This window comes from Pan troglodytes, chromosome 17, assembly GCF_028858775.2.
Source record: "Pan troglodytes isolate AG18354 chromosome 17, NHGRI_mPanTro3-v2.0_pri, whole genome shotgun sequence".
Taxonomy (NCBI): Eukaryota; Metazoa; Chordata; class Mammalia; order Primates; family Hominidae; genus Pan; species Pan troglodytes.
In genome coordinates, this window is record NC_072415.2 from 73,740,455 (window position 1) to 73,763,022 (window position 22,568).

General features: G+C 38.2%; 1 protein-coding gene across 1 annotated transcript; it reads left to right on the plus strand.

Annotated features, from left to right (window-relative positions):
- The first annotated feature begins 466 nt into the window (after positions 1-466).
- On the plus strand, positions 467-21,520 carry SERPINB11 (serpin family B member 11). Its single transcript, XM_523958.8, has 8 exons — positions 467-622; positions 7,788-7,970; positions 8,943-9,002; positions 10,174-10,302; positions 13,642-13,759; positions 17,625-17,767; positions 18,444-18,599; positions 20,555-21,520. Exons 2-8 carry the CDS (start codon positions 7,803-7,805, stop codon positions 20,957-20,959), a joined length of 1,179 nt encoding a protein of 392 aa, XP_523958.7. The 5' UTR covers positions 467-622; positions 7,788-7,802; the 3' UTR covers positions 20,960-21,520.
- Positions 21,521-22,568: the final 1,048 nt, after the last annotated feature.

A 22,568-nucleotide genomic window follows, 5' to 3' on the forward strand; every position in this document is an offset into this window, starting at 1 on the left:
GTTTGAGACCAGCCTGACCAACATGATGAAACCCTGTCTCCACTAAAAATACAAAAATCAGCTGGGTGTGGTGGTGCACACCTATAATCCCAGCTACTCAGGAGGCTGAGGCAGGAGAATTGCTTAAACCCAGGAGGCGGAGGTTGCAGTGAGCTGAGATCACACCACCGCACTCCAGCCTGTGAGACTCCATCTCAAAATAAATAAATAGAAAAAGAACTGAGCACTTCTCTGAAAAGCACTGGTCATCTTGGGAGTCTCTGGGGATCTCATTAAAAATTTTATTTTTATTTTTTAATTTTTTAAATAGAGATCAGGGTCTCACTATGTTGCCCAGGCTGGCCTCAAACTCCTAGCCTCAAGTAACCCTCCCACCTCGGCCTTCCAAAGTGCTGGGATTACAGGAATGAGCCACCATGCTGGGCTCTGGGGATTTAAAGAAGCTCTTGATGGACTTCATTTTCAGGGCTGTACTTTCCAACCAGCAGGTGAAGAGCTGAATCACTAAGGACACAAATGAAAAGGGAGGGGCAAAATATGAAGGCTTTATATTTCCTTTTGAGGGACGCAGCTCCAGTCTAACTTGCCACTCTGTGAACTTCACTACTGGAAAGCAACAAAGGTAAGAGAAATGTTTCTGTACGTTATTATCTCAGCTGTGCTTGTTGTCAAAGGGGACAATAAGTAAGAGTAAACTGTGGCATTTGGACAGGTTGCATAATGAACCAAATGAAGGGGCAACTTATTATTTAATTGAGTATGACTTTTGCTGACCCCTTGATAAATACATTAGCATACTTGGATGCCATCGATGGTGTGCATTGAAAAATCTTTGAGGCAGGCTGACTTGATTTCAGATCTTTGTTTAGTAAAACGGAACTCCGTTGATATTTTCTACTTACTAATCTTCATTCAAAACACAAGCTAGTCATGCATGCTGTGGCCTCTGTATTGACACACTTCTTAGCTCCTTAGAAGATCTTAACTTACTATGCTAGCCTTATTAATTGCTATGTGTTGGAGACAATTTCTTTCTTTTGCTGCCTCTCAGTTTCGTCTTATAGCTTTAAAATTAGTCTCCTAAGTAATATGTGTATTCTGTACATGCAGCTAAAATATAATGGTTTATGTTTATGTGAACATTCTGAAATTCCTACTATTTTTAGGAATGAGCATATGTGAAATTCACAAAGTTGTAGGGCAGAGAGTAAGAGTAAAAGAATAGCTCTGATTTAGGGAAAGAGAGGTAGGTGCTAGATAAGTGGTCATGAGAGAAGAGTCTTGTGAAAGGGGAAGAATGTACACAGGGTATGGTACATATTGTAAGATACTGTTGTCTTAGCCACCCTTGGAGATGTATTTCCCCCAAAAGGACAGAGCCAGACCCTCCGTCTGTTGCAGTCCTCTAGTGTCAGTATCCCTTCAGATAAGATAAGATGTGTTCCCTTCCACACATATCCCAAATAGAGTTGTCTCTTCTGGAAATCCCTCTTCTCAACCTCGAAGGGCTACAGTGACAGATATCCTTCTTTTCTTCGTTTCTGTCATAACAACTTCCAGATGACACACCTCATTTGCTTGAAGAAGATTTTTTTTTTCCAAGACACAGCCAATGTTCCCTTACCACGTGAGTGGGCTGTTTTGGGGGTCCATATGCATCTTTGATAAAATTCTGGGTGACTTGGGACTTCTGCCTTCCGTAAGTTCTGCTTCCCTGAAATGGACTAGGCAACATTAATTAGACTAGCTGTAAAATATCCAGAATATTGGTTTCCCTAATAAGTATTGATTCCTGGGTGAATGTGGAAGACACTGACAATTTCACAGATGAATTTTCTCTGCCCTTAAAGAATGTTCAGTGTAGTGAGGAATACCAACATATTAAATGAACCAAAATCTATAAATCCATCCATACACACCTCTGCACATGCAAAGACAATCACCCAGATGTAGAGGGAATTGTCAATAAAACTAGTTAAATATATGGTTAACATAGAAACTGCATCGTGAAAGATCTCTGCAAACAGAAAGGTAGAATTTTGGAAAATGAATGAGGAAAGCCCATGCACTTTGGCACTACATTAATAATACAGTTAAAACTCTGTCTTGCCAAGAAACAAAGTTCATTTGATATTTAGCATGTCTATTGGCAAGACAGAGTTTTAATATTATTGATTAGAATTTGAATTATTCTAATTCAAACTATCATTAATACAAAGTTCATTTGAATTAACTATAATTATGTATTGCCAATGATTTTTGAGAAAAACCTGAACCTGAAGTATTCTTTCTTGGTACTATGAGTTCAATGCTTGAAGAGCTGTAAGATCCAACTGTGAAGTGAGGCGAACATCATCACTCACCCTGCAAGACTCAAGATTCTGAATAATACATATATAGTACTGGCACATACATGAATCCTGTAAGTTAGCCATTTCCTTTACAAAGAAATTCTCACAGAGCTGTGTAAGGGAGTAGGTGTGCTGATATTCATCATGGCACTGTTTGTGGTGGCATGAGGAAGGAAACCATTTGGGCATCTGCCATTGGCAAATGAATGGGCAAATTAATATGGTGGAAGCAGAAGAATGCAACAGTTAGAAGGTACGGACTATATTCCCAGAATAACATGGATGAATCTTAAAAATATAGTACTAGGTGAAAAGTATGTGAAAACTTGTATTTTTTTGTTTTGCTTTGTTTTGTTTTGAGACAGGGTCTTACTCTGTCTCCCAGCCTAGAGTACGGTGGTGCAGTCACTGCTCACAGCAGCCTTGACCTCCTGGGCTGAAGCAATCCTCCCACCATAGCCTCCTGAGTAGCTGAGACTGCAAGTGTGTGCCACTGTGACTGGCGATGTTTTTAATTTTTTTGTAGAGATGGGGTTTTCGCCACATTGCCCAGGCTGGCTTCAAACTCCTGGGCTCAAGGGATCCACCTGCCTCCGCCTCCCAAAGCTGATGTTAAGTATTATCTAACATAACTTCATTTATGAAAATTTAAAAATGCTTAAGATAAAGAAATCAATGTTTTACAGGAGCACATATACATAAAAGAATATGCTTTAAACAAATTATAAGTGGTGTCTATGGTGGTGGAGAAGAAAGGAAATGAACTGGGTCAAAGACCATAAGTAAAGAAGAGAATGGCCTTCTAATCCAGTGATGGCTTATGCCAAGAACCAGAGCATGTGATGACCTCAACCTTGTATACTTGTGGTTATAAAAGAAGAAACAAACAAATAAACAGACTAATAAAAGTGTCTGGCACACAATAAGTGGCCTATCAGTGTATTCCAAACTCTTTTCTTAGGTGCTCTAGTAACTGCAGGGCCACAATAGTTATGATATGTGAATAGGCGATTTTATAACAACAACATGACATAAATTTAAGATAAATAAATTTATGTTACTTTCCAGAATGCAACTCCGCTAGCTTTCTTAATTCACTAAAATGCAGAACATAGCATGAAGAGCAACTGACTTGGATATACTTCACGATTGGAAGTGCTTTCATTATTAAAATAGCTAAACAAAGGGCTGTCAAAGACATTGTTATTACCACACATAATACAGAGAGCTGTATTAAAATCACCTTGAAGGAAAACATCCTGTCAAAGGTACATAATTGTATTTTAGCAAAATAAGATGAGTAAAACGCTTCTGTTATATTTTTTAAAAACTGTCAAGAGCAAAGAAAAGTGTGGTCCAGGCTTGGTGCTGTATAACTGCTGGGTCCTATTACACTGTGCTGGGCTTTCTGAGAACTGGAACGCACAGCATCTACTCCTTAATGATTATTTTAGGGCAACTGGTTTTGATTACAGGATTTGTGAATTTTCCTATATAAATGTCATGGGTCATTATTTTGAAAGTCCACAAGTGACATATATTCCCTTTTGGTCTGTCTCTGCCTGATAAAGGACTAAAAGCATGACATAAATGCCTAAATTGATGACAAACAAGGACATATCCCAGCGAACACATCTCCAGAAAGCTCAGCTCAGATATGTACTGACTGGAAATAAGATACATTGGTAACTAGGATAAATATGTATTGGCAGGGATATGTATTGGCCTTTGTCACAGTGTCCTATAGCATATATGCTTAGACTTGGATTCTAAAAGAGGGCAAAGCTGTAATCTAGAAGATAGGAGGTAAAAGAATCACATATTTCTGTATTCCAGGTGGACTAAACAAGGGAATAATGTAACTATGCTACAGAAAGGTGAATGTGGAGTAAGTGGGCTAATTGGCTCTAGTGAACAAGGGTGTATAGAAAAACCCTTGAAGTGAGTTAGAATTCTTTTAGCTGCAAGTAACAGAAGACTCAACCAGAATGGCTTAAACAATAAGAAAAAATTATTATTTCACATGAAAAGAAATCTCAAGCTAGGGCAGATCCAGGATTGGGTAATCAATTCACTCAATGGTGTGTTATCGAGGACGCAAGTTCTGCCTGTCCTTCCTCTCTGAAATCCTGGCTTATCCTCTTAGACTAGCTACCTCACGGACACAAAATAGCAGCTGCAGTAGTAGACACATGCAGATAACCCAAGTGTGAGAGGAAGAAGAGGGCTGGTTTCCTCTTGTGGATCTCTTCTTATTAGAAGTCTTTTCTAGAAGCCCTCCAGCAACCTCTCCTGTCTTTCTTGTAAGAATTACGGCACTTTCTGACTCCTACACTAGAAACTTGGGACATAGAATTTCCTCAATTGGCTTAGACTAATCCAGGCTTGCTCTTGGGGCCTGAGAAGGGTGAAGCCTCCTCTGAAGCACATGACTGCATGAAATCTGCATTAAAGCAAGTTCTCTTAGCCCAAAACAAGGGAGTGAAAGGGAAGGGCTGAATGCTGGGCTACCAACTTTTTAAAATATGCTTCTGGGGAGAGAGAAGAAGAGAAGGAGAGAGATTTAGAAATTGATTATCAGAAAGATGATATGAACTTCTGACTAGGTGACATGAAGACCCAACTCCACCATGAGCTATGTGGGGTGTGATCTCTGATTTCTCATCAAGGGACATGCAAGGCTTCTAAGGCCACAGTCCTGCCCATCTTCAATCCCACTGCCCACCACTTTTGGACTCTTATTTCATGCATTTGTAATATAAAATTTATCTTTCAGGTGTTTGAGTCTCTGCTCATGCTATTCCTTCTGACAGGAGTGCTCTTCTTACATGTATATACCTAGGTGATGCTTATTTCATTCTTCTAGAAGCAGCAGGGATATTATCTCCTCCAGGAAGGCTAACTATAATTCTCAGTTTGGTTCTGTGTCTCTCCTCTCTACTTGATTATGTGCATACCAGCATATCACACAGTACTTATTGGATTGAAATTCTCTTCTTCATTTCTTCCTTCTGCAAACATGTACTGGGTCACTACTGTATGGGTAGAGCTTGTCTAGATGCTGGAATAAAACATAAAAACAAAACAAAGTCCTTGGTGTAATGTGCTATAGAGGGAAGGGAATCAGATAATAAATACATATGTAGTAAGCCAGGTGGTGGTATGTGCTATGGTAATGGAATGGAGGGATGTGGGCTGAGATTTTAAACAGAATTAATGGTCAGGGAGAGCCTTAGTAATGAGATGCTATCGGAACAGAGATGATTAAACTGCTGGAATGAGCCATTCAAATATCTTCTGGAAGAACTTCATGGAAGAGGAATAGAAAGTGCAAATGCCCTGAGGTTGAATGTACTTGTTATGTTGAAGGTACGCAAGGAGGTTACATGGCTAAATTGGAGTGAGCTTGTGGGAGAGTGGTAGGAGATGAGGTCTGACAGGTGGCCAGGGCCAGATCACAGAGGGTCTTGTTGGTCACAGTAAGGACTTTGTCTTCTTCTCTGAGTAAAAGGGAAGACAGTGGAGTTTTTGAGCAGAGGAGTACCTAACTAACTGATATTTTAAAAAAATACTAGTCTATCAAAGATATTATGGAGGAGGATAAAGACTGGAGTAGAAAGAAGATAGGAGATTATTTCAGTAATTCAGGAGCACCGTTCATGCTGTTAAAACTGGGGAGCATGAGAAATGTGCAGATGGGGAATATTTCCAAAGATGGGGAGAACAGGATTTTTTCATTGATTGAGTAAGAACGAGAATAAGAATAAGAACGAGAAAGTACTTAAGGATGATCCCAAGGTTTTTAGCTTGAGAAAGAATAGAAGAATGGAATTGCCATTTACAGAGGCAAAGAAGGCTGTGAGGGACACAGGCTGGAGAGAGGAGTTAGAAAATCAAGCATTTGCTTTTGGACATGTTAAGTTTGAGATATATATTAGACATCCAAGTGGGGATGTTGAGTAAGCAGTTGGATATGTGGGTTTGGAATTCAAGGTCAGCATAAATGCAGGAGCTAATAGCATATTAGTGACATTGGAGGAATGAGGTTGGATGAGATCACCCCGGATATGACTGTTCATAGAGAAGAGGCTCAAGATCTGAATTCTGTTTTATTGTGATGTCTAGAGGTTGAGAATTGAGAACGATTCTGCAGAAGAGACTGAGAAGGAGCAGTCAAGGAGGCAGGCCATGAACTGAGACAGAATGATGACTCAGAAGTTAAAGGAAGGAAGTGTTTGATGGCAATGAGGCTCCTGAAGAATGACGTCTCCCTGAGAGCAGAAACTATTCTTGAATGTTTTTATATCCATAGCCCTCTACAGTTAGCGGTGCTCAAACAATGTTTGTGGAACTGAATAGAATGAACTCTTCTTTCCTGACATATTCTTGTCCTAAGATAACACATATTCCAGCATCATCTTTTCTTCTCTTGGATTTTCCGTTTCCATTTCTATTTTCATAAACATGATGGCTGTGGCCTCCAGGCTGAGATCTCTGACCACTTTCTTATGGCAGGTCCTACTTGTTAGTATTGTCTTACTTTCATGGAGGGATACAGGGAATGAGGTCCCACTGAGGAGATAAAAATGTGCTGGAAGGGCGGGCATGGTGGCTCACGCCTGTAATCCCAGCACTTTGGGAGGCCGAGGCGGGTGGATCACGAGGTCAGGAGATCGAGACCATCCTGGCTAACACGGTGAAACCCCGTCTCTACTAAAAAATACAAAAATTAGCCTGGCATGGTGGCGGGCGCCTGTAGTCCCAGCTACTCGGGAGGCTGAGGCAGGAGAATGGCGTGAACCCAGGAGGCGGAGCTTGCAGTGAGCTGAGATTGCACCACTGCACTCCAGTCTGGGCGACAGAGCGAGATTCTGTCTCAAAAATAAAATAAAATAAAATAAAATAACATAAAAATAAAAATAAAAAACGTGCTGGAAATTTTGCGAGTGCTGTCAACTTGTTTGTGCAAAAATGACTGAGATGGAGATGTCCTCCTGTGACACTGCAAAAGTGGGTAGTCTAGTGGGAAAGTATCTCGACTGGCTGATCGTGTGTAGCTCAAGACTTTTTTCTGCACAAATTCCAGGATGAGGAATGTCTTAAAGCATGGAAATTCAGAATACAAAGATTCAATTCCTTTTAATCTTTTGCTCCAGAACAATTATAGATTATTTAAAAATATACACAAATGATAGTAAGATAGATTTTAACCATTGGCTGAAGGAATAGTAAATCTTCTGTTCATTGGAATGTAAAACTAATGTGAATTCCCCTCTCTAGCATTTACTAATTTCTCAGAAATTGTGATAAGGGTATGTAATTTTTCATGAAGCAGTGTGCTCTGATACTTAAACTCATGAAATACAATAACTGAACTCCAGATACTATCTTTAACTTCAAGTGATGTTCTGAGATTTTTTTCCCTTCTGTTCTCAGGCAGTTGGCATAAAAATGCGTTCTCTCAGCACAGCTAACGTTGAATTTTGCCTTGATGTGTTCAAAGAGCTGAACAGTAACAACATAGGAGATAACATCTTCTTTTCTTCGCTGAGTCTGCTTTATGCTCTAAGCATGGTCCTCCTTGGTGCCAGGGGAGAGACTGCAGAGCAATTGGAGAAGGTATGGAATTCCCCAGAGATTTGTTCAGGACCCAGAAGTCTTTCATGCGCCCACTCTGGGTCAGCAAAATTAATTCCATCTTTATACCAATAAAATTGCCATCTTGAGAGAGAAAAAAACACATTGAATAAATCGTATTTCTTAAAAATTGATAATGGTTTGATTAATGGAGTATGCTGTAATGCAAACAATGTAATACAAGCAACGTGTGGTCTCTTTTTTACTATCAGTGGTATCACAAATAAATCTCTGCAGTTTACTTTTAGAGTCCCTTCATTCAGTGATTTAAATGCGACAAAGGTACTATTATTGTCTTCTAGAAGGTTAAATTTATAATAAACATAATGCTATTTTAGACATTACCAAGTTAAAAAAATTTTCATGATTATGTTTGAACTTCATAACAGTTAGGAATTGTTATCCACACTTTACAGATTGAAAACTGAGACTCAGAAAGGAAAGGTGACTTTTTAGGTTATATAGGCTAACATTAGAGATTTTCCCATTACCTATATTTTCATTGCAGTGGAAAGTCTAGAAGAATATCACTTAACAACTCTTAGGATACTTGCAAATCTTATTATTGTTCGTGCTGGGAAACCATGTAAGGTCTTATGCAGCCCCAGATGGGTACTGTCTTAGTTAACAGCCTAAGCACAGTAGGGACAGAAGTGTCCAGGGGATAAGAGATTAGTCCCTGGAAACTGACAATGGTCTGAGGCAAGCTGCTTGATCTCTCTTAAACTTATAGTTTCCCTAACATAAAATGAGGGTAATAGTATCTACTCATAAAGTTGTTGGGAAGGTTAAATAAGATATGTAAAGACTTAGTTCAGGACTTGGAACACATTATTAAATGTTAGCTATCACTATGGATCTTGATCTAAAATAAAAAAATAGATACAACTGTCAACCTTTATAGACTGTACATTGCTTCTGATGCCAAAAGATCCTTTTTTTTTTCTTTTCTAGGTGCTTCATTTTAGTCATACTGTAGACTCATTAAAACCAGGGTTCAAGGACTCACCTAAGGTACGATAATGTTGCTGAGTTGTCAAATGCTCTTTAACCTAAGAGAAGGATGAAATAATAGTCTGGGTGTTGAGTAGAAGAGCTCCTTCTTTTGCCCGTGAGGGAACCAGCTATGTGTCCCCCTTTAACCTTCCTGATGATAACTACAGCCTGTAGAGTTTAATATAATAATGATAATAATAACAATAGTAAAGTTTCTTAGATTTTATTACCTGATTTATTGCCATCTTTACTCAAACCTTTTTGTTCCTTTATGGACGGTGCCCTGTGTTGAGTTTGCCAGTCTTGTCTATGTGGTGTTAGACTTTTCTGTCTAGAGTGGGGACTGAGAAAGGACCCTGATGCTTGGCCATATAATTATGTACTGGGAAAACATGGCCTAATATTGCCCAATCCACATGCTCTGGGACTATGGTCTCTAGTTTTTTCCAGTAGAAGGATTCATTTTGACATCAAAATTATATAGAACTCCTACATGAAAATAGTTCTGTTTGATTATGATTGGTTGAGAAAATACATAAATGCATATAGACTCACAGAATACCAGCTTCATGGAACCCAACTTACTACTAAAAGTTCAAAGTCCATAGTTTAGGAACCATTTGCTTTAGGGACTGCTTTAGGGAATATAGGAATATTGCCTATAATGTCCATAAATTCTTAGCCATTTTTCAAATGCAACAAAGCTGCAGCTTAGCAGAATTGCTACCACTGAGAAGCAAATTAGTGTGTGAAGTCAGTTCAGTGAAGGGCTGAGGTATTTGATTAAATGACCACATGAAAAATGGAGATGTAGAAAAAAGTGTGAAAGAAAAGAGAAACGATTCTGTAAGTACAAAGGCAGCAATAACACTGGAATTATTGCCCTGAATACCCCACTAGGATCTCTTTATTTATGAAAACTGCCTTTGAATTAAATCATTAGGACCAACAAGTACACATGTATTATGCGGTAACTTACAATTCTGCACACAGACTGCAACTAAAGTTACAGAGTGGTGAAATTAATGTGCTAGCAAAAATCCAAGGAAGAAAATGCTTTAAACTAATTTCCTTGTATTCACAGCCCTTTTATTCAGAGGCAAACACCTTGCTCTCTAGATAGTTATCATTCTCCAATGGCAAAAATCAAGCAATTTAATACATCATTCTTTGTTTACTGATGCTTCAGTGCAGCCAAGCTGGAAGAATTCATTCCGAGTTTGGTGTCTTATTCTCTCAAATCAACCAGCCAGACTCTAACTGTACCCTCAGCATTGCCAACAGGCTCTACGGGACAAAGACGATGACATTTCATCAGGTAAGTCCATTTGGAAGAGTGATCAACAACTTTCTTGGGGTCCTCTGAATTTCATACCACAAAATTGATGAAGAGTGAGAAGAGTCACATGACATTTATCATTAAGAGATTGACTTTGTGCTAACTTACAGTTTCAGTGAAATGGATTTATTGAAACTCTCATGTAAAGTTCCAAAATATCACATAAAAATGACTTCTTCAAGATCCCTAATGCTGTCTAAGAACCAAGGTCAGGGATGAAGCACAAAACAAAGTAGGTAAGAATCATCCCTGTGGACCAGAAGAAAAACAAAATCAATTTTTCATATCTTTTTCAGAGGTTCTTAATAGTGGAGTATCAAGAAGTAGTTGAAATTACATTGGACTGTGAGCCAAGAGACAGGAGTTCTGTTTCCATTTAGAATATATAACTTTGGGCAAGTCACTTCTATCTTTAAAATGAGAGGATTAGGCTTAGTTCTTTGTAGCTCCAATATTCTAACACCATTTATGCCTTTTCCCAACACCATGGTCCTATGTAATTTTATTGAGTGTTTACTCTGTGCCAGTCATTCTGCTTAGCTCATTACAAGCATTATCTCCTATAATCCTCACACTGTGCTAAGATATGGGTATAAAATTTCCATTAATTCTACAGACTGTGAAGCAGATTCTGAAAAGTCAGGCTGATAAGGGTCACAGAGATATTTAAATGGCAAAACCTGGATTTAACCCCTATCCAAATCTGTTTTCCTGGTTTTAATTGCTACATCATCTTGTTGTGATTGAGGTGAAATGCAAGCTTTTGTTTGACCGGGGTTATTTAAATGCTATCTGGGTGAAGCTGGATGAAACATGAGTTTCTAATGTTCTTCCCTGGCCTGGTAGATCAGGTTATGTCTGGATAACCTATGTGATGAGCTTCTGATAGTCAGAATATTTGCAACTTGGGGTAGGTATTATAGACATTCAGAGAGTATTTTCTTTTACTGCCCTGGAAGCATATAGGGAATGATGTATGGAGAGTGTCTAGAGTGGCAGGGATTAACAATCATGGTCCTTTGAGCTGGGATGCCCACTCTCTTGACTTTGCCTTCTCAAAACAGTGACCCAGACATAACAGTAGATAAATGTGGATTTGGGATGATCATGATGACATCTGTTCCAGAAGTGAGAACATCATTAGCATCATGAAGATTGTCTTGAACTATGTCATGAGAGGGACCTTGTTATTTCAGGATTCTGGCTGGGAAAAAGTCCATCTCCTGGGCTATGGAGAGTTACTTAAGGTTGTTTCAACCACAATTGGATCCAGCTCAGGAGAAGATTCATTCTGAGGCCCAGATTTTGCTCTTAGTTTATTGGGGGAACCTGCCCCGATAATTCTATGTAGGTTCTTTTCTGTTTTCCCTATGTGTCGGCTGGTCTGAGAAATAAAGGGAAAGAGTACAAAAGAGAGAAATTTTAAAGCTGGGTGTCCAGGGGGGACATCACATGTCGGCAGGTTCCATGAAGCCCCCCAAACCGCAAAACCAGCAATTTTTTATTAGTGATTTTCAAAGGGGAGGGAGTGTACGAATAGGGTGTGGGTCACAGAGATCACATGCTTCACAAGGCAATAAAATATCACAAGGCAAATGGGGCAGAGCATCGGGGCGAAATTAAAATTGCTAACGAAGTTTCGGGCATGCATTGTCATTGATAATATCTTACGAGGAGACAGGGTTTGAGAGCAGACAACCAGTCTGACTAAAATTTACTAGGCAGGAATTTCCTCGTCCTGATAGGCCTGGGAGCGCTACGGAAGACCAGGGCTTATTTCATCCCTTATCTACAACTGTATAAGACAGACATTCCCAGAGCAGCCATTTCAGAGACCTCCCCCTAGGAACGCATTCTCTTTCTCAGGGCTGTTCCTTGCTGAGAAAAAGAATTCAATGATATTTCTCCTATTTGTTTTTGAAAGAAGAGAAATATGGCTCTGTTCTGCCTGGTTCTCAGGCAGCCCGACCTAATGGTTATCTCCCTTGTTCCCTGAACATCGCTGTTATCCTGTTCTTTTTTCAAGTTGCCCAGATTTCATATTGTTTAAACACACATGCTTTACGAACAATTTGTGCAGTTAACACAATCATCACAGGGTCCTGAGGTGATATACATCCTCAGCTTACGAAGATGATGGGATTAAGAGATTAAAGAAGACAGGCATAGGAAATCACAAGAGTATTGATTAGGGAAGTGATAAATGTCCATGAAATCTTCACAATTTATGTTCAGAGATTGCAGTAAAGACAGGTGTAAGAAATTATAAAAGTATTAATTTGGGGAACTAACAAATGCCCATGAATTCTTCACAATTTATGTTCTTCTGTCACGGCTTCAGCAGGTCGGTCCCTCCGTTCAGGGTCCCTGACTTCCCGCAACATTAGTTAAGCTTTGTTTTTCTTCTACGCTAGGCACATCTTCCATATTTCAAAGTCTTGTATTGTTCTATTCAGTTCATGTTGGGGCATTGGGTCCCACTGGGCTGTGGAGGTATGCTCCTTAGGTCTCAGGAATTGCATCATGGTAAACACATTTGGGTCCATGAAGATATCACTGTTGTCTTGGCAGAAAGACAATGGAAAGTCTCCAGTTCTATAGAAATCTAGGGCCATGGGTGGTCATCAATCGTTGCTCCAGAATGCTACACAGGAGGGGCTTCGGAGTAAAAATTTTTGGTTAAAAGAAAGGGTAAGTTCTTTATACTGAGTTTGCACACCACTTTCACTAGATAATATGTTATAGGTGAATGAAATAATACATTCTTAAGATATTTTTGTTCACACTTTACATAAATTTGACAGAAATGCCAACTATCTACATCACAGAATGTTTTTATTATTAATTATATTTATGGCAGCTTGTGAGGAGATTGATATATATCATGGAAGCAACCTTCTGTTAGACCTCGGAAAAGCAAGTCACTTAACCGCTCTGCTTTTCAGTTTTCCTGTCTATAATCTGAGACAAGTAACTTCCATGTCTACTTTGAAGAGGAAAGAGTAGGAATAGAGTCAGAAGGTGCTCATGTATTGCAATTTGTCATTTTGCTTTGAACACTTTAAAACTAAGAAAGCCAATCATATGACAGAAGTAACAACAAAACATTTCTGAACATTCCTTTTGGAAGGGTTTCAGATTTTGTTAAATTTATTTGTTTTATTAAAAATAAGTACATATGGATCCTGCTTCCTCTCAGACTTGTTTATAGGAACTGCTTTTTTCTCTGCATTAGAATTTTAGAATACATTGAGCTGTAGATTTTTGTTTTCCTTACACTGCTTTTGAAATGTTGTTCAATTATCATGTCTTTCATAGCAATATTTAAGCTGTTCTGAGAAATGGTATCAAGCCAGGCTGCAAACTGTGGATTTTGAACAGTCTACAGAAGAAACGAGGAAAACGATTAATGCTTGGGTTGAAAATAAAACTAATGGTAAGGATAAGTCAATACATGTCTCTAAACTCTGTGTTGTGTTGATAAGCAACCTGAGTCCGCTTGCTAACGAGGAAGCTGGCTGAAGTCTGCACCTGACATAGGCAGATCAGCAAGAAAGGAATGGGACCATATTTTGGAATACCCTTACAATCAGTTGTTCTAGAAGCTATACAAAGTGACTCTGCGAATGAACACCATTTCTATTTCATAAATGTGTGGTGCATTCTGCAATTAAAATTAATTAAATTTAAATTTACTTTTCACAATTAAAAACCCATATATATTGCTAAATATTTCTTAAATGTTTCTTAGAAACATTTGGTTAAGGAAAAATTTAAGGATATACAAAAGTAGAGAGAATATATAATGAACCCTATTTATCCATCACTCAATTGCAACATTTCTCACTAATGGCTGGCTTTATTCATGTAATCTCTCACCCTTTCTCCAACACTTCTTTAAGATTATATTGCAGCAAATTCTAGATATTCTATCATTTTCCTACATATATTTCACTTTGTTTTTCTAAAAATATGGACAATTTTAATACAACCACTACAATCTCATTACTTCTGAAAAATTAAAAATAATCCTTTAATGTTAAATATTCAGTGTGTTTTCATTTTTCCCCAGTTGGCTCTTTTTTTTGTTTGAATCAGGAACCAAACAACATTGACATATCACAATTAGTTAATACATCCCTTAAATCTTGATTTTAAAAATAAACTTTATGATTTAAATATACATACATTTAGAAAAGTAAATTATTGTATGTGTGCTATTTGATAAATTATCACAAAGTGAATATACTCATGACTCAGGTCAGCAAAATAAGACATTAGTTATGAGAAAGAGGCACTGCAAGGTCCCCCTTAAATCCTCTTCTAGAAATAAGCCCCTTTTTCCCCAAATGTTAAGGCTTCTCTGACTTCTGTTACCACTTATTAGTTCTGCCTGTTTTTAAATCTCATGTAATTGGAATCATAAATTATGTGGGTTTTTTTTTGGTCAATACTTTGTGAGAGTCATCCATGTAGTTACACATTGCATGGTTTGTTCATTTTTATTAATATGCATTTCATTCTCAGAATATTCCAAATATACTTATCCATTTTACTGTTAGTAAATACTTAGGACATTTTTAGTCTGGATCTCTTATAAATAGTGTTGCTGTGAATATTTTTGATACATATCCCTGGTACATATATGTATGCACTTTTATTGGGTGTATACCTTGGGATGGAATTGCTAGTCATAAGGCATATATACATTCAATTGTAGTAGATGCCAAGCAATTTTCTTAAGTGGTTGTGTCAATTTATTTGCCCAAACAAGAAATGAGAATTTCATTTGTCCCTCCTCCTTGCCAACACTTGGTAGTGTAAGGCTTGTTAACTTTAGCCACTGTAGTTATTTTAATTTTAATTTGCATTTCCTTCATGAATTATATGGTTGAACAATTTTTCATCAGCTGCATATCCTCCTTTGTGAAGTTTCTGTTTAAATCTTTTGCCCACCTGTAAGAATGGTTTGTCTGTTTTTTTTTTCTGATAAATTTTTAGGAGTTCTTTGCACATACTGGATACCTATGTTGCAAGTAACTTCTACTATTTTGCATCTTATCTTTCCCATCTCTTAGTGGTGTCTTAGATGAATGGAAGTTTCTAATTTCAAAGGAATAAAATTTATGATCTTTTCCTTTATAGTTAGTGTTTTTGCACACATTTTTTGGACGATTTTAAAGAAATCTTGTCGTGAAAATATTTTCTAGTTCGTGAAAATATTTTCATATGTTATTTTCTAGAAGTTTTATTGTTTTATTAAAGTCAGGATTCATTTTAAAATTAGTTTCATTCCATGTGGATGTCTAATTGCTATGGCACTACTGATTGAACAAAGAATCCTTTCATTATTGCACTGCAATGTAAATTTTATCATAAATTAGATGACCATATATGTGTGAATCTGCTCCTAGGTTTTCCATTCTCTTTCATTCGTCAATTTGTTTATTCTCATGATGATGCCACAATTATAGTAGCTTTATAATAACTCTTGGAAGCTGGAAGTGTAATCCCTCCAATGTTGATCTCTTCTAGGGTTGCCTTGCCAAATCTTGATCCTGTGTATTTCCATATACGTTTTAAAATTAGCTTGTTAACTTCCACAGAATATATCAGTTGAAATGTTAATAGGATTTATATAGAATCTATAGATTTGAAGAGAAAATACATCTCTATTCAAATTCTAATCCATGACCATGAAATTTACCTCTATACAAGTCTTCCTTAATTTTTTCTTTCAATAACATTTTGTATTTTCCTATGTTGAAGTTTTATACATTTTTTGATAAACTGACCCTAGGTGGTATTTGAGGTGTTTGGTGAATTTTAGCTGGTATCTATTATTTTGGTTTATTTGTTGTTGATGTATAAGTATATACTTTACTTTTGTATATTAACATTGCTGAATTCACTTAATAATTCTAGTTTAGCTTTATATTATTTTAGATTTCTTTTAGCATAAAGACAACGCTTTCTAATATATTTTTCTCCCATTATATCACTTAACAGTGATGAGCTCTCAATAGTATCTTTTTGATTGAGGAACTGACAGATGTCAAGTTTAGTAATAGGTGACCAGATTAAAATATATATCCATTCTATTATTTGTATTAAGTCATAAAATGCTTTGAAAGGTGTATATATTTTTTCATATCTGTTAATTTACTTAGCACAGTGGTGTAAAAATATGCCTCTGTCTTGTGCTAACTCTAATCCACTGGTAGTGACTGCTTGGGAAATCTGTATTGAGAGTCTGAGACTTAAACTTAGGTTACTTGAAAAAGCCCACAATTGAGCCAGTAGACACTAACTCTGTGACAGTAGAGATTTTTGTCTGTTTAGTTTTGTGTTATAGTCTGAGTTTAGTGCTACAGTGCCTAGAACAGTGCCCAGCATTTAGAAAATGCCTAAAATTTTTTTGGCATGAATGAAAAGATGATTAGTGTTGTCTGTCATGGGTGTGCATTAGGGATCCACATGTTATATATTTATGTAGAATGTTAATGTTATTTCATCTTTTGTTTATATCTTTATTTACTGTTTCATCCAAAAATATACATTGTACGCTTAAGTTTAGGTATTGCTATCACATGCTAGGATTGTGTTAGGCCTAGAATTTCAATGAAAATTAAAACCTTCATGAAGCTTAAAGCTGATGTTCAGATATTCCTATGTTTCATATTGTATAACAGATTCCATTCCAAAAAGGTTTTATAAATTGCAGTGTACCAAAATGCACCAAGAGGGCTGGATGTTTAATTTTGATCAGTTTTATTTACAAAGCAATTCCTGGCATAAATTTATGAATCTTGATTTTCAGATATGTGTTTACTTCAAGTGCTTTTGTATATATATTTGTAATACACTAATTCTAGTGCATTGAAAGAATAAATATTTTAAAATACTTACTATATTTGCGTGTAGTGAAGTGCTGGTAAGTATAAAGTCTTGTAAATATTAAAAGTAAGCCACAAGAAATGATTACATAGTATCTAAATAAGCAGTAATGTGTAAGAAACCACTCGATGTAACTAGGCATAAGACAAATTGATCCATCACGAATATACTGGCTACTTCCTGGGTGCCATCTTCTGATTAAATAATAAAGCATTAAATATTCCCTGAAATAAACTTCATTTGACAAAGAAGGCTCCATGGCCAGGAGATGAAAGGAGTTCTTCTGGTATCTCAAATTTACAATTAGTCTTAAAAAAGAAATGGCTCTAAATTTCTCATGACTCTTTACCTCTCTATTATCAGGAGTTCAAATCCAAATACAATTATCTTATTTTTTATACAAGGAAAAGTGGCAAATCTCTTTGGAAAGGGCACAATTGACCCTTCATCTGTAATGGTCCTAGTGAATGCCATATATTTCAAAGGACAATGGCAAAATAAATTTCAAGAAAGAGAGACAGTTAAAAGTCCTTTTCAGCTAAGTGAGGTAAGTATTTTATTTTCAGACTCATGACAAATGTTGGAGAATACAATAATCATTTAAGGACAATTTAGAAAGATTTAGTGATTTAGTGAAAATATTGGTCTAGGTTTCTGTTGGTTCTTTTTATTGTATTTTCTACAGATTTTCATTTTTCCTTTATTAAATGACAATAACTTTTATCACAGAGCACCTAACTGGAGACTTGGGATACTAAGATTCTCTGGCAGAGAAGAAAACCCATTCTTTTATTAATGTTCTCTTGGCTTATTCTTTCCATATATACTGTGGTTATGTTCTCCAGCAGCACACTAAGGCTATCTGTGTTATTTTTTTTTTCTAGAGAGTTTCTTGAGGAAAGATTAAAAAGAAAATGATTTAATGATATATCCTTTTTTTTCCCACCAAAATCATGTTAGCTAAAAATCCTGACTTTGTTTTTGGTAGACCAAGCTATCTCTATATATTATTAGAACAATTCAGTCTCTAACCATGACTTATTTTAAATTAAAAAAATGGATAACCTTTGCAAAGGGAAGTAATAAGGAATCTACTTTGTAGTTTCCATTTTACCCATGCCTTTAGAGTGTTCATGCAGATATCCATGTTATGCAAGGTAATCAGTATACACACATGTGCACTCACATATGTAAGTATACTATAATCTTTTTCTTCTTAACAGGGTAAAAATGTAACTGTGGATATGATGTATCAAATTGGAACATTTAAACTGGCCTTTGTAAAGGAGCTGCAGATGCAAGTTCTTGAGCTGCCCTACGTTAACAACAAATTAAGCATGATTATTCTGCTTCCAGTAGGTACAGCTAATCTGAAACAGGTAAAATTATAAGAATGCTATAATGCAGTTAAAGCATGTGTGCATGTTAACACACACACACAGACACACTGTGTATCTCATGACATTAGTGTAGTCATTGATTCACAATCTAAGCCTCAGTAGGATTGTCCCGGGGGTGTGAAAGTAGCAGGGAGACACATGGCCTCTGCCTTTCAGGACAGTGTGTTTATGGAGAACAAGCTATTCTTACATGAGAAAGGCACATGGAAGCAGAAGTGATATTTTGTACAAATACACACAAGTACTGGTTGGTTGATAGTCGGGGGACATCTTTCTATAGTAATGAAGTTATAATGCTATTTGGGCTCCTAGTGTGCAGAAATCTGATTAAGCCATTTTACTCTGAGGGGCAGTATTTCTGAGCCAATTGTACTTTCACAGGCTAACCATTTTTAACATCTCAGTTTTGTGGAGAAATGGGCACCACACCCATTAAGAAGTGGTCATGGCCGTGAAAGGAGTTTGGATCCAACCCCCTTTCCTCAGCTGCAGCCAAAGCTGCCCAGCATAGAGCAGGCTGTGCTTCTCACAGCTGAAAGTCTGGAAGCCTGCAGAAGCTGACACACATATGGGTGATATAGCCCAACAGTTAGGGGCTTCTAAGCCAGGGAGTGCTGGCTTGAGATGAAAACACTGTGGCACAGGTGAGCAAGGTGTGTGTGTGTGTCGGGTGGTAGGGAAGGCTTCTTGAAAGAGCAGGGTCGGGACGTACGCATTTGGATTAAGAAGTGAGACGGGTGCCAAGTGAGAAGGAGCTGTAGTAACAGAAGTGCAGCTGTGGCCATAACAGGTATGCTTACGGTTGTGGTCAAGTCAGAGGGAATCAGGTCCCTAAGGGCCTGTGGTTGACTGGAGTGAAAGACATTTGGAGGCATAATGCAGTTTGGGAGCAGTTTAGACTCTGCAGAAAGTTTTCTGGAAGTAGACTATGGGATTAGAATGAATGGGTCAGAAGGGATTTCCTAGTACAGCAATTTCAGTCCGAGCCTTGCTGGATGAATAGGAGAATCACAGGGGCCCTGCTAAACTGAGCCGAGCAAAGAGCAGTGCAAATGCCTTAGAAGCAAGGCAGCATGAGCTGTGGCATGAAGTCATAGTCTCTTGGATGCGGGCAGAAAAGGACAAAAGGAAAAGATACTTTGGAAGAAAAACCACCTTTATTTTATGGTGGATTTTATATTGTCATGGTAGGCAGTAGTTGTCAAAATTGTTTTAAATTCTCAGATTAAAAAGATGGGATGTGACACAGCATGGTGGTTTGGAGCTGTGGACAGGGCTGGCTGGAGAGTTCAATGCCCGAGGGGGGCGTTTGAAAGGTTTACAAACAAATGATGAAACTGGATGGAGAATGAGAAGTCAGCGTGCTGAGGCTGCTTTGGGAAAGCTGAGCATTGATGTGGGAGCTGACATGCTGGGCAGAGGCACAAGTGGCCCAGAGTTCAGCTTCAGGAGCAGCTACCAGAAACAGTGACAGAGAAGGGCACGAGAGGATGAAAGCTATCAGAGTGCACGGGGATCCTGGCATCAGGGATGCCAAACAAGAATCACGTTCATAAAGGAGGGTATCATGAAATGTTTCAGATATGAGAACCCAGAAGAAATGGTTGAGTCCATCCACGAAACAGGACCATGACAACTTCACAGGCGATAGTGGGAGAAGTGCAGTGAAGCATGTATGCTGAGGGAATTGAGGGAAAAGACTGTAGGATACCTACTTGAGAAGCTTAATTATGAAATTTAGACGAGAAACAGACGACAGAAAAGGGAAAATGTGGCTAATGGTATGATTTTGTTCCCAGGTAAGTAGACTGTATTAAAGGTAGAAAAAGTGATGAAGTTGAACCACTCACACTGAGAATTATAAAAACATATGACATTTAATGTAGAGGTCGTGTGTTTGACTCATGTGGGCTTGTCTGTGTTTTGTCTCTTAGATAGAAAAGCAGCTGAATTCGGGGACGTTTCATGAGTGGACAAGCTCTTCTAACATGATGGAAAGAGAAGTTGAAGTACACCTCCCCCGATTCAAACTTGAAATTAAGTATGAGCTAAATTCCCTGTTAAAATCTCTAGGGGTGACAGATCTCTTCAACCAGGTCAAAGCTGATCTTTCTGGAATGTCATCAACCAAGGGCCTATATTTATCAAAAGCCATCCACAAGTCATACCTGGATGTCAGCGAAGAGGGCACGGAGGCAGCAGCAGCCACTGGGGACAGCATCGCTGTAAAAAGCCTACCCATGCGAGCTCAGTTCAAGGCGAACCACCCCTTCCTGTTCTTTATAAGGCACACTCATACCAACACGATCCTATTCTGCGGCAAGCTTGCCTCTCCCTAATCAGATGGGGTTGAGCAAGGCTCAGAGTTGCAGATGAGGTGCAGAGACAATCCTGTGACTTTCCCACAGCCAAAAAGCTGTTCACACCTCACACACCTCTGTGTCTCAGTTTGCTCATCTGCAAAATAGGTCTAGGATTTCTTCCAACCATTTCATGAGTTGTGAAGCTAAGGCTTTGTTAATCATGGAAAAAGGTAGATTTATGCAGAAAGCCTTTCTGGCTTTCTTATCTGTGGTGTCTCATTTGAGTGCTGTCCAGTGACATGATCAAGTCAATGAGTAGAATTTTAAGGGATTAGATTTTCTTGACTTGTATGTATCTGTGAGATCTTGAATAAGTGACCTGACATCTCTGCTTAAAGAAAACCAGCTGAAGGGCTTCAACTTTGCTTGGATTTTTAAATATTTTCCTTGCATATGTAAATAGAATGTGGTGAGTTTTAGTTCAAAATTCTCTGTTGAGAATAATAAATGCATGAAATACCTTAAAGCTCTGTGAAGACTTGTAACATGGCAGCAATCAAATGGCTTATAAAAGGATACTTTGAATGTGGATAAATCGAATTCAGTCAATATTTCAGTGGAATTTTTGGCCAATTGCTTGAATTGAATTGAATTATACTACTCAATTGAATAATAGATTTTCTCCTCCCCCTTCTCCCCTTCCTTCTTCCTTCTCTTCCTCCTCCTCCTCTTCTTCTTCTTCCTCTTCTCCTCCTCTTACTCCTCCTCCCTCTTCCTTTTCTTCTTCTTCTCCTCCTCCTCCTTCTTCTTCTCCTCTTCCTCCTCATCCCCCTTCTTCTTCTTCCTTCTTCCTTCTCTTCCTCCTCCCCCTCTTCTTCTTCTTCCTCTTCTCCTCCTCTTTCTCCTCCTCCCTCTTCCTCTTCTTCTTCTCCTCCTCCTCCTCCTTCTTCTTCTTCTCCCCTTCCTCCTCATCCTCCTCCTCCTCTGTCCTCTTCTTCTTCCTCTTCTTCTTCTTCTTCCTCTTCTCCCCAATCCTCCTCATCCTTCTGCTCCTCCTTCTCTCCCTCCTTCTCCTACCCATCTTCTTCTTCAGCAAGTAAAGGTTCAAAACAGAAAAAGGCATAAGTCAATCAGAAGATTTTTGTTTTAAAGGAAGCCTCCTTTTATACTCAGGATATCATGGAGCAGTAATCAGATAAGAGTGGCTATTAAACATTTACTGCCTTCTCAGTGCCTTCTTTGTGAATATTTTCTCCTGGAACTTCCTCAGAAGTCTGAGTAGAGCAGGAGTCCCCCACTTCTACCTTCCCTAGCCCCATCTTAGAAGAGGTGGCTGGAGGTCAGCCATTGCTTCCCTCCTAGGTGACAGGGCAACATTCTTTTAGGATAGACAGTGGTGACAGCTAATGAAATCTTTTCCTTTCTCCTTGGGGCATTGAAGAATATGGCTTACTTTAATCTTCAATAAAAATATTATAAAATTGCAAGCAAGCAACAATCTCAGCAAAGTGTAAGACTGAAGAGTACCTACTTATAATAGCATGCAACTTCCTTGCTGCACTGAATGGCTGTCTTGTTGCATGTGGTTGTCCCAGTGATTGTCTACCAGGCCCATTTGTCACATGGCATAAAGACAAGAAGCTGT